General features: G+C 35.9%; 1 protein-coding gene and 1 pseudogene across 2 annotated transcripts; both read right to left on the reverse strand.

The window, feature by feature from the left end:
• Nucleotides 1–4,167: 4,167 nt before the first annotated feature.
• On the reverse strand, nt 4,168–6,406 carry LOC142628013 (uncharacterized; annotated as a pseudogene).
• On the reverse strand, nt 6,343–12,003 carry LOC142628011 (uncharacterized). Of its 2 annotated transcripts, none has more exons than XM_075801938.1 (2): nt 9,868–12,003; nt 6,343–6,473 (listed from the first exon to the last, which is right to left on the reverse strand). In XM_075801938.1, the coding sequence occupies exon 1, from the start codon at nt 11,753–11,755 to the stop codon at nt 9,953–9,955; it is 1,803 nt and encodes a 600-aa protein (XP_075658053.1). In that variant the 5' UTR covers nt 11,756–12,003; the 3' UTR covers nt 6,343–6,473; nt 9,868–9,952. The 2 variants fall into 2 exon arrangements, with proteins under 2 accessions (XP_075658053.1, XP_075658054.1); XM_075801939.1 differs by lacking the exon at nt 6,343–6,473 and adding an exon at nt 8,767–8,902.
• Nucleotides 12,004–12,224: the final 221 nt, after the last annotated feature.

A 12,224-nucleotide genomic window follows, 5' to 3' on the forward strand; every position in this document is an offset into this window, starting at 1 on the left:
ATAAATGTGTAAAATAGATAGACTGATGTGGGTGTTTTGTAAAAATATATGTATAAAATAGAAAAAATAGGTTTTAGATGTACAAATTTACAAAAATTTTGTATCCATTGATGTGGATGCTCTTAAACTTTCTGACTTTTGTACATGATGAAGATAAATTAAGAGAAATGAAAGACAAGATCATTAAATAAGCACATCTATTACAAGTAGGCTAAACCCATGGTGCAATGCACCCAACAATCTCTCCCTCCAGCCCACTTATGGAAGAGATCTTCAACTCAACTCTTCAGTTAGAATTCATGTCAGTTAAGCCAATACTAGACTCAACCTTCTTTATCATCTTCACTAACACTGAGAAAATTTCATCAAAATTAATACATTTCATTCTCAAATAGTTTATTTCACCTTGGATATCCTTAATCCAATTTTTGGCTCCCCCTCATCAGAAGCACAAATATTCTCAAAGCTAACTGTGTGAAGTTCTTCAGTATACCTCCTTTCAAGAGGTTCAACAATCTTTAGTGGAGGATATTACTCCCCTTACTGAAGCCCTTTACAATCTTTCACTTCATCATTCTTCCTAGCATCATGATATTTTTCATCAAATATCACTTCCTCATTTAATTCATTTTCCAGTAAAGAGAATTTTACTCTTTGGGTTGCAACACCATTAATATCAACTCTTAACTATGGAGTTTTCTCAAAAACTTTTGACTACATTGAACTTCTTCTTACAAGCCCTCACATGAGTCTTGTACATACCGCAACAAGCATGCTCTCTAGCAACAACTAATAATCCTTTAGAAAGTTTCCATCTTCCATTGCCAAGATGGTTACTATAACCCAACCGATCCATAGCTAGTGTAGAAAACATATTCATCCTTAAATCTGGAACATGTCGCACATCCTTTAACATCAGCGTGCAACCAACATTGGTCTTGATGCACACATCACCAATTCCCAGGATTTTTGAATAACTAGAGTTACCCAACTTCACAACGCCAAAGTCGCATGCTTTGTATGTGGTGAATAACCCTTTTGTGGAGATAACATGGTGGGAGGCTGCTAAATCAACAACCCACTCAACATCATTCTTAGCAACATGCTCACATTTTTGCTCTTCAAGAGAGAGCATCACAACATCCTCATGAAATACAACTGCTGCAGTATTCTTCTCATCATCATTCTTTTCATCTTTCTCTTCAGTTTGTTCTTTATTCTAAAGCCAACAGTTTTTTTTTATGTGACCATTTTTCCCACAATGGAAACATTCTCTCATCTCTTTAAATTGAGATCTACCTTTTAATTGTGACTTGTCATTAAATTTAGCCTGATCATCAGGCCCTTTGCTTCTATTTCTGCCCCTGTTCTCCATGACAACAACTTGATCTTGTGCATTGTTTATACCGGCATCTCTTCTGCAAACCTCCTCACTTAGAATCAAATTTCAAATATCATCATATTTGAGTTTGCTTTTCCCTACAGAATTGCTCACTGTCATAATCATGGCCTCCCAACTATTTGGCAAAGAAGCCAAAACAATTAATGCATGGATCTCATCATCAAAATCAATCTCCACAGAGGACAATAGATTTGTTATGGTGTTAAACTCATTTAGATGCTAAGCCGCAGGAGTACCTTCCACTATCTTCAGATTAAACAACTTTTTCATCAAATGCACCTTATTGTGTGCAACTGATCATGTCAGAGTTAATCGTATAACTCCTAGCACTTGTCTATCAAGAAGACTCCATTCTTCTTCTTCCATACTATTTCTTCCCCAAAAGAGGAAGATGTAATTTCTTCCCATCCAAATAATCTTCGAACTACATCTTCCAATAGACAAAGTCTGTGCCATCATCTCAATTCCTAACGTCTTTCCTTCTTCTCCAGCCATTGCTCCCAATCGAACCTATGCTCTGATACCACTTGTTGGGGAAAATTCTATATAAGTGTGAATAAATTTCAACAAGCACAGCAGAAGTACAACCACACAAGAACACAAAAATTTACGTTGAAACCATTTCTCCTTAAAGGGAAAAATTACAGGACAAACTCTGAATAATTACACTATATTAAATAGAGATTGCAACACTTAGAGATATAATTTGAGCAAAAAATATTCTCTTTTTCTTTTCACATACTGCTCTCTTTCTCACTGTGTATCTCTCACAATTTTCTCTTACTCTCTACATTTTTCTCTTCCCTTTTACTTGCTCTCACTCACACAGTTCTCCAAAATTGCACTGTCCTCAGTCTCACTCGCTGAAACTTCTCTTTTCTCTTCTCTTTTCACCAAATGGCCGAATGGCCTTTCCTTTTGTTTCTTCACCTTTTTCTTTTTTTCTTCCTTCTGCACTCTTCACATCAAGTCACAATAAATGCAAGCCACTTACCTTGACTTTTGTACATAACAAAGATGACTTCAACTTCTCCTTTTGGCAAGCTTCTCCAGCAAGTTCACTTAAACTTTCTAACTTTTGTACATGATGAAGAAAAACTAAGAGACATGAAAGACAAGCTCATTAAATGAGCACGTCTATTATAAGTGGGCTGGACCCATGGTGCAGTGCACCCAACAATATAGAGGATATTGCGGATTCAAATTCTATTATTTAACTCTCATACATTGATACACAGTTTTCACAAATTCTATTATTTAACTCTCGTACATTGATACACAGTTTTCACATAAGAGACACCGTACTCTGTTGCATACTACAGTCAGTGTTTATGCGTAGGCCTACTGCCAAGGCCCTTACTCAAGTTATGTAGTTTTGAATGAATATGTTAGAGATGAGTTGTGTGTGTGTGTGTGTAGGAAATAGGAGTCAGTTATGTGGAGATGTATTGAGCCAATAAACATTGCCTTTGAAATAAGAAAAGCAACTAACAAGGTGATAACTATGAGCAACACATGCAAAATTTGACTACAATTTTTACACCAGCTGATATGGCAAACTCATATTAGATCTCATCTGAACCCACTACTGACATTAGTTTTTTACCTACCACTAACAATCTACCACAACAGCAATGGTCAAATTTTTTGTCTCAATAACTATTGACTTTATAACATAAAGTGACCTCAACAAAAGAATTTAGCAAATATTTCGCCAATGGATTGGAGAGCTGTAGACTTATTGTGGCGACAATGTCTCCCTCGAAACAGCAAGATTGTCTAGTACAAATATCTCATAACGCACTAGTTGCAATTTATAACCAAATGATTTCGTGAAGGCTAAATTGTTACCTTAATAACCCCAGCTCGCAGCAAAAACATAATTTCAGCAACATGAGCACCTTTTGACCTCAAATTCGCTAAAATTATTTGATGCATCATGCACCCATGTATTACACTCTTCTCACATAATGATAGGTCTCACCTATAAGTTCTACGAATGAGATCCACTTTTATGTAAATAGAAGGTATAGCATGCTAGATTTACAAAATAATTTCTCCAAACTTTGGGACACAACTGACTGGGTTACTTTAGAATCTCGTTTCCTTGTTATGCTTTCAATGGATGATTTTACTTTTCACCTTAACTACACTATATAACCATTAGGCCAATGTTGTAGAATGAGTATGCCTACCAATTTATGAAACCATTTCAATGCATATTTTACTCTTCACCTCAACCTCAATCCAAAGATATGGGCAATAATTTCTACTATCCCTTAAAGGCCTTAAGTTTGGGAAAGTGTAAACAACGGATCCACAAGATGTTGTATCAGGGTAACTTTGTAACATGGCTACTTAGACAATGGTTAAGTAAAAGCTCATGGTTGTATAACCATTTGTCTAAATAAATAGTTTCAAATTATTACAATATAAATCAGTCAAACATGTGCTAAACGTGCACCTACAAAGGTGCTCAAGACTCCATAATTGACCGATCATTTCAAATGATTCCAAGACAAGAAGATTTGTGGGTTGAAATACGTCTGTAGCAAGACATAAAAAAGATATTATCTACTTTGAATACACACAAGGACATGAATTTTTATAGACGCAATGTTAATTTTAAATGCATGCTATCAAGATTTATCTCCGGGAGCAAACTACATGATGAAAAGCAAGAGTCAGTGAAGTTCAGAGAATAAAGAATAAATTAAATGGGACAAGCACTATAATAAAACTGGCATTTCATTCACAAGTTGGCATTAAGAGATTTCAAAAGATTTCGGCAAGTTGCCAGTACCCTTTAAAAAGCATTCACCAAGATACATGAATTGCATGTGCCACAGTTTCACATTTCATTAAAACACAATCGCTATTTATTATGCATCCAACCACTTTTTTACATACATGGCCAATATAAGGGCGACCACATCAACACACAAGCTCCTGGACATAAGGTTGTGGCAGAATTCTCTTAATTTAAAGAAGCAAGTACCTCTAACAAGGAGGCAGCAAACTGCATTTGTGTATCCTCATCTATAGTCAAGAAGAGAGGCACATGAACAAACAGCGATTGCCGATTTGTTCCCATTTTGCTCTGCAAACTGAAGGGAATGATAGTAAACATAATTGCATACAAACCGTCCTGCAGCATCTGATGTCATCACTTCGTAACCCATCTTTGCTAAGGCCTTGGTAATCTCCTCAACAGGAAGAGAAGTCTGCGCACATTTAGCACCGGAAATTCTTTTAGGAAGGGTGAAGCCAAAATATATATATATATATATATATATATAGTCATCAATAAATCAGACTAAAAAAAAAAACAATTGTCCAATCAATCCATCTGAATCAATGTGACTATGAATTCATTCTACTTTTTGGCAATTATGACATGCAGTCTAGTATAAGCAGATACCTTCTCTACACAGTCATCAATTCAACTTGAACAGCAAAATAAAGAGCACCATCTCGTTAAATTTTTTTGTCAATCTTAACGATTAGGGAAAATTGGTGCATGTGTAACTGTATCCTACTGAACCCTTAGTAAATATAATTCTTAATACTATTCCATAATGGCTTTGGTTTACTATTGAAGAATGGTTACATGTTTTGTCTGGGGTTTCTGTTCCTTTCATTTGCCTTTGGTTTTTTTTTTTTGGGGGGGGGGGGGGGAGGGTCGTCGTCATAGCATGATGCCCCCATGCCATCAAAACTAACTAAAGAATATTATATCAAGGCTTTTCTATGAAATTACTTCCCAATGCATGTCAGTAGTTGGAAAATCTCTTTGCACTGATAAAAACAGCAGCTCCAGCAAAGACCACCACCCAAATAATTTATACAAGTTAGCAGAAGAAGGTTAACACAATCTATTTCCCATATCATAAATTTGCCTTTCTTTTCCACTAAAAATACAGAAAATCTGTCTTCCTATAATCACATCCATTCCTATGAAACTAACAAATCTTCCAACCAACAGAAAATTCAATACACAAGCAGAGGACTGGCCATCACATGTACTGGAATTTCAGGGTAGTGAACAAGAAAGAAAGCACTTTAAGATAGGTGACCTCAGATGGCATATTATACCAAACTTCTGACATAACATTCCTTCGTTCATAGTGACTATTGCTGCAGTCCTTCAAGCAATAGGTTGATATTTAAATAGTAAATATAGGAATAAACATAAGGTTGATTAGAAACTTAATGGAGTTTATACACAGACAAAAAAAATTATGAAACCCTTTTAATCAGAAAAATCATGGAAAAAGAAATCCATTCTACCTGTCTAGTGTGTGAAATGTCACCATCTGCAGGAATGATGGGGACTTTCTACTAAACATGAAACAAGGAAAGTTCAATTAATTAAATATAAAATGTCAAAACAAATAAAAGTCAACATGCACGAACATGAAACTTAGGGATTATTTCTAACCTGGGGCTTCCATCCCAACTCATCAGGACAACGAAAAGTGGCTTCATTGACAGCTTGATGCTCAACGGCAAACCTTGTTGCACCACTATTAACTCCAAAGTGTAGCTGGAGAAATATAGTTAAAGAGGGTTAGACACATAACGCATAAATACAGAATTACAATGGAGTCCTAGGTGTAGATTTTGGTTCTGGTTTAGGATTAAGGTTCTAAAATGCACGTTTAGTAAAATTGTCAGTAATGGTTTATTTATTCAAAAAACCACGCATAAATACATAATTTGAGCATAGCTGCAGGAGATCAGAAATGTGGGCAACTGACCCAAGTAATTTTCCCAGAAGTAGAAGATTCAGAATCCTTTCCACCAATGGCAGATTGCAATGTCTGGTACAGGGAAGCAACTCCCAAGAGTTAGACCTTTTGGCAATCCCTTTTTCTTCACATACTCTTTGAGATTACTGACAATTGTTTCGGTTGGATTCTCTGAAATTCCATGGAATTTCTTAAATCCCGTCACATGAACTGTTACTGCTACTGCAGGTGAAAGAGGCCCTTCAGACCCCATTTACCAGTTATTGAGATATAACCAAAAATGCGCTATAGCATCAAAATCAAAAGTAATATCTAAGTATCTGCATCAAACAAGAGAAAATGAATTAGTCAGTGTAGTCAAGAAGCCACAAAGACATCATCAGCTTGCTGAACTAGGAAAGCTATAACATCTACCTCATCAATGTACATCTCAAATTTCACAAACTACTTTCCTACCAAAAAATTAAAGTTTTCATAGGCTACTTTCACACAGATTATATCAATGCCCAACATAGAATTTTCATTTTACCATTCAATCCTAGAAAGACATAGTCTTCTTTTTCTTTCTCCTTATCTTTCCTTTTTTATGCTAATACAGTCTCCAGGGCTCTTCAAGCACCAAAATATTTTCCAGGCATGTGTAGTTCTCCCATCCCACATGTTCAAAACCATAACAGGAATAGATCCCAAAGGTTACCTCCCAAAAGGGTTGGTGGAATTCAAAGTTTCAAACCCAGTTTACCGTCCTTATGATGCCTTAAATACAGCTAGAGTGATGCAGGGCAAAGGCAAAAACACAGAACAAGATAAACCTTAGGCTTCACCAGTAAGGGTTCTTGGCATCACCACCAAGCTAGAGAAAGAAAATCTCAATTCCATATCATTCATCAAATTCAGTAGTTGCAACTGCTACAAAAGTTAGCAGGCATATTGGCATAAAGTAATAAAGTTGCATGAGTGTCCTCATTCGATGATCCTCTAGTAGAATTAACAATCATCAACCAAACCCCATATATTTTATACTAAAACTTTTGTATAGTAACTTTACTGCCATCATCATACTACAGTGTTAACACAACTGTTCATGGATCAAATGTTCTAGGAGTGATCCTGAAAAGTCCTCGAAGAGTTCTATTTTTTGTGAAAAAAATTTAAAACTTTAATGCTTATAATCCAGACCTAGTAGTGAATGCATGCAACTAGATGTAGCATAAATCCACCTAAGAATTGATGACCATTACCATCTTTGTTCATTTAAGTATCTCAGTAGCACAGCATTCACAGTGAAATAAAGTGATACAATGTGTTTAAGTAGTATATCTATATTACTATTTCATTTCCTCAGATAGAAAACTTTAATTGCCATGCCAACAGGTACACAACATGGGATTAAAATCCAAAACGGAAGGAAAAAGGCACATGTGAACCGATTGATCAAACAACCCTAAGGCACTACCAACATTCCTAAAGCTTTGAGATCTGCATTGATCTCTCATAGATTTAAAGAAGCAATTGAGGTTTTCCACATCTTCACTACTAATATACATGAAAAGAAACTCCTTATAGATTGACTAGCAAAGCATTAAATTATGAAACCGAGTACCTGATGTTGAAAGACTAAAAGTCTTCCTACAAGTTGTTCTATATGTTCAAAAACTAATCCCTTGCATATGCTAACTAACCATGCAACTATTTATCCTAACTAACTTCCCAAATGGACCAAATTATCCCTATACATGAGAACCCCAATTCCAACCATCAAAACAGTGTTCCCAACTTGCCAACACATATTAGCAACTATCAAGGAGGTGTTGTAGGAATACAGAACTTAACTGAATAAGATAGGCTGATCAGCACACAGCACTTTAGGTTAGAGCTTTTGTGTCGAATTGTCATTAGTGTCGTTTGGCACTGATATCTTGGACCAAAGTGTTGTTTAGCACTCTTGGTCAGGAACCCAATTTTCCAGTCCCGCCTTCATTCATCAAGTTAGTTTGAGTTTTGGGTTGAGTTCCTTTCAAACTCCATAGAGACTAAAGTTCTCCTTCATGGCTCTCTCATCCAATAATTCCTTATGAGGATCTACCGTGATGTACCCAACGATAGTTAAGTTTATTTTTAGAGCCAAATCTTCAATTGCTTCTACTTGGAAACTCCAATGACACCCAAACCAAGTCATTCCTAGAAGTATATACCTTCGCCATAAATGAAGTTCCGAATGATTTACTTGAGGGCAACAACTTGAGCCTGGATTAACGACAAACTCATCCAACCCAAATAATTTGAAAGAATCTTGTTCTGTTAAAAATCCCAAACAAAAACAAAGTTTTGAAGGAAAGTTAACCTGAGCATTTGTTTTTCTGCATTTGTTTTTCTATTTTAGCTAGAGAAAAGTTAAAAATATTTATTAATCATAAATTATTATAGATATATTTTCAAATGTTTGGATATATTAATTTATTATTATGAAAATCAGTGTCACCTGCAAAATTCTAAGCAACAAAAGAATTTGTAAAATCTAACTACCTATAACTACAAACAAGCAGCACATTATATAATAGAACAATGTTAACAATACAGCAAAAGAATACCAATGGTAGGAAGGGTGGTCCCAATCTCTCCCAATTTCAGCTTGTACAAAATGGTAGTCTTGCCCGCTGCATGAAGACCCACCATTAGAATATGCATCCCCTTGGCAAAAGGCCAGCTGAAAAGCTTGGTGAAAGAGAACCCCATCTTTTATCTCAAGCTGAATTCCCAAAATCACAAGTCAAAGACCAAATCAACCTAACAAGAAAACACTCATACATAATAATTATCTCATTATAATGATTTTGCAGTAACCTACAGCACGACTTTTATCATGACTTTTATAAACCTTGTTGTATATTTCACAAGACCTATGGGATTATCTATATTATACTTGACCAAACATGACATCACTAAGTTAACCTTGTGTATTTCAAGAAGATTGGTTTTCTTTAAGCATAACATCACTAACTAAAACTAAGAAACCTAACCTAAGTTAGGCTAGGAAATCACAATCTACATACAACAAAATGAAATTACAAAAGCTCCAAAAGAATCGGCTCTTTACATCCATGAAATGTAATCAATCACTAACAAATGAACTATTCTTCAGCTATATGATCGCAAGTTGGGAGTTTCCAACTCAATTCATTTACTTTAAATCGTAATTGTCAAAATGATTATACCATGAAGTTAATTTTGTATTGCACTAAAACCTAAGTTGCTTCTCTCTTAGACAATTCAAGGAGAAGCACATACAAAATTATCAGCTAACTCCTTGAGTTGATAAACCAACCAAGCTAGATTAACAAAATTTCACTCGAGTCCACTACACAAAAGCACCACCACAAGGCTTATAAGAAGGGGGGGGGGGGGGACTCAGTTTTCATCAATGCAGCTCCAAAACTTAATTTCATTGGAGGGAACATTTATTACCATTAATTCCACTGGCTAAGGGAAGTATAACCACACAAAAAATGCCAGATTTTAGAGCAACAATATTTAGCATTAACCTTAAATAAGAACAAATTTTGAAACAACTATCCAGGAAAATAGGTTCCAACTTCCAAGCAACAACATGAGTGCACAATGAAATCACAACAAAAGATAGAACAATTATAGGTACAAACAACCATGCATACATAAATGAAATAGAAAATCATCTTTAGAAACTATAAAATTTACCTGAAATGATACACATCTTTTAAAGATTGACATGTGATGGATAAAATATGAAACTTGTCCTTGATGTTGAGAAACTAAAAGACCTTCACACAAGCTTCAGGAGAAATTCCTGAATGTTCTCATCTACTTGATTAGATGACAGGAAGTCAAAAAACATGCTTGCAACTGTCGCATTTGCTGAAAAACCCTTGTCAACCATTATTTCAAGATATTTAATTGCCTTTGATGTCTCATTATGTCGCAGTAACCCATAGATTATTGTGTTATATGTGCAATCGTTAGGTGAACAACCGCTCCCATCCATTTTCTCAAATATCTCACTTGCTTCTTCTAGCAGTCCCTCTTTGCAAAGCCCTTTGAGCATTATGGTGTAAGTTCGAACATTGGGTTGCAATCCTTTTGTAGGTAGACTATAAAAGAGTTCTCTTGCAACTTTAAGATTCCCGACATTACACAAACCGTCAATCAAAATGTTGTAAATCACAATATCATTGCCCAACGTTTTGTCTTCCATCTCAAGAAACATTTTTATTGCCTCAACAACTTGTCCATTCTTACATAGGCCGTCCAACAAGACGGCATAAGTTTGGGGATCTGGAAGTTGGCCACAAGCCTGCATTTTATGGAATAGCTCTAGAGCAGCCTTGTGTCTCTGCACTCGACAAAACCCACCTATAAGAGTGTTGTAAGTCACAACATCAGAAGTTACTCCCTTGTCGGACATTTCATTAAAGAGATTCATTGCCTCGTCAATTCTTTTATTTTTACAAAATCCATTAATCAATGTGCTATAGCTAACAACATTAGGTGAACAACCCCTCTCAACCATCATGTGCAATGCTTCGATGGCATCGTTCAATTTATTTTGCAAACAGTATCCATCAATTAAAGAATTATAAGAGACTACGTTAGGCTCAATACCTCTTTGAATCATCTTATCAAAAACTTTTTTTGCCTCTATCAACATCCCCTCTTTGCAAAATGCATCCACCAATATGTTGAAAGTCCTCACACTTGGCACGATCTTCCTCTGTGCCATCTCGTTCAACAAAGTAGTAGCCTCTCTCCACCTGCTGCAATTGCATAGGCCTCGAATTAAGGAATTGTAAGTGATAAGATCTGGCTGAATACCTTTACTCATCATTTCAGTCAAATAGTTCATGGCCTCAGTTACCAACCTATCCTTACATAAACTATCAATGATGGTGTTATACGCCCTTAATGATACTAAATGCTCAAAATCTCCTTCTTCCAATTTCCTGAGCAACCCAAGAGCCATATCAGTCTCACCAATCTTACACAGAGCATTTAGTATCGTTCCACAAGTAAATGCATCAGGTTGATACCCTTTCTTCTCCATATCTTCTACCAACTTCACAGCTCCAGCAATGTTACCTTGAAGACAGAGACCCTTCACAAGGGTGTTTAGAGTAACAGAGTCTGGGTGATAACCAAGTTTCAAAATTGTTGCCAAGACAGAAAACCCAAAATCTAGACGGTTCCAATGGCAGAAGCAGTTAATCAAAATATTAAGAGTATAAACATTGGGAGAGATTCCAAATGATTCGATTCGTTTAGTTAGAGAAATGACTACTGGGTAATGCTTCATTCTTGCAATGGCACCCAAAACGTGATTAAAATCGGCAATGGAAGGCAAAGGGTGCGTGTGAAGCATTTTATCAAACAGGTCTAAGGCATGATCAACATTCCTAAAGCTTCTAGATTTGCACTGATCTCTAACAGATTTCAAGAATTGATTTTGATTATGATTGTGATTCGGGGTTTTTTTAGCACTAGCAATACTAGTAGTAGCAGAAGCAGCAGCAGTAAGAGTAGAATAACAATAAGAACGAAAACAAGTGTGGGAAGAACGAAGCAGCGTACCCATTTTCCTGAAGATCCAGCAAACAATTCGGCTGGGGAACTCAGAACGAAACGATAAGAGTTTGAGGGCAGTTTCCTTGAACTAAGCTACTGGTCAGTTATCTCATGGTGAGAGAGCTATGAGATAAATATAGAAAGCCAAACATAGATCGAACATAAAGTCCTGAAAGTTTTATTTGATGGGTTTGGTTGGTCTCTCCCTCAGCTTGTATCTCGAGGCTGGAATTTTTAGTAAAGCGATTGAAGCACTGATTAAAAAGCGACCCAGCTTCACTTTTCTTTTTTCCATTTTTAAAAAACATTTGGGCATTATTGTTTGTTTTTTGACTTTTTTCTTACCTTTTTTTTTTTTTTTTCACTGGTTTTATTTGATGCCAGCGTGATCTTAAAGCTTATTTTGGTATCTTTGTTTGGTATATATATATATATATATATATATATATATAAAACTGAAACTTCTGATTTTTGATTGA

The sequence above is a fragment of the Castanea sativa genome, chromosome 3, assembly GCF_040712315.1.
Source record: "Castanea sativa cultivar Marrone di Chiusa Pesio chromosome 3, ASM4071231v1".
Classification (NCBI taxonomy): domain Eukaryota; kingdom Viridiplantae; phylum Streptophyta; class Magnoliopsida; order Fagales; family Fagaceae; genus Castanea; species Castanea sativa.

Bases quoted from the DNA above. Each gene is read 5' to 3' on its own strand.
- LOC142628011 (XM_075801938.1), bottom strand. From the start codon at position 11,755: ATGGGTACGCTGCTTCGTTCTTCCCACACTTGTTTTCGTTCTTATTGT.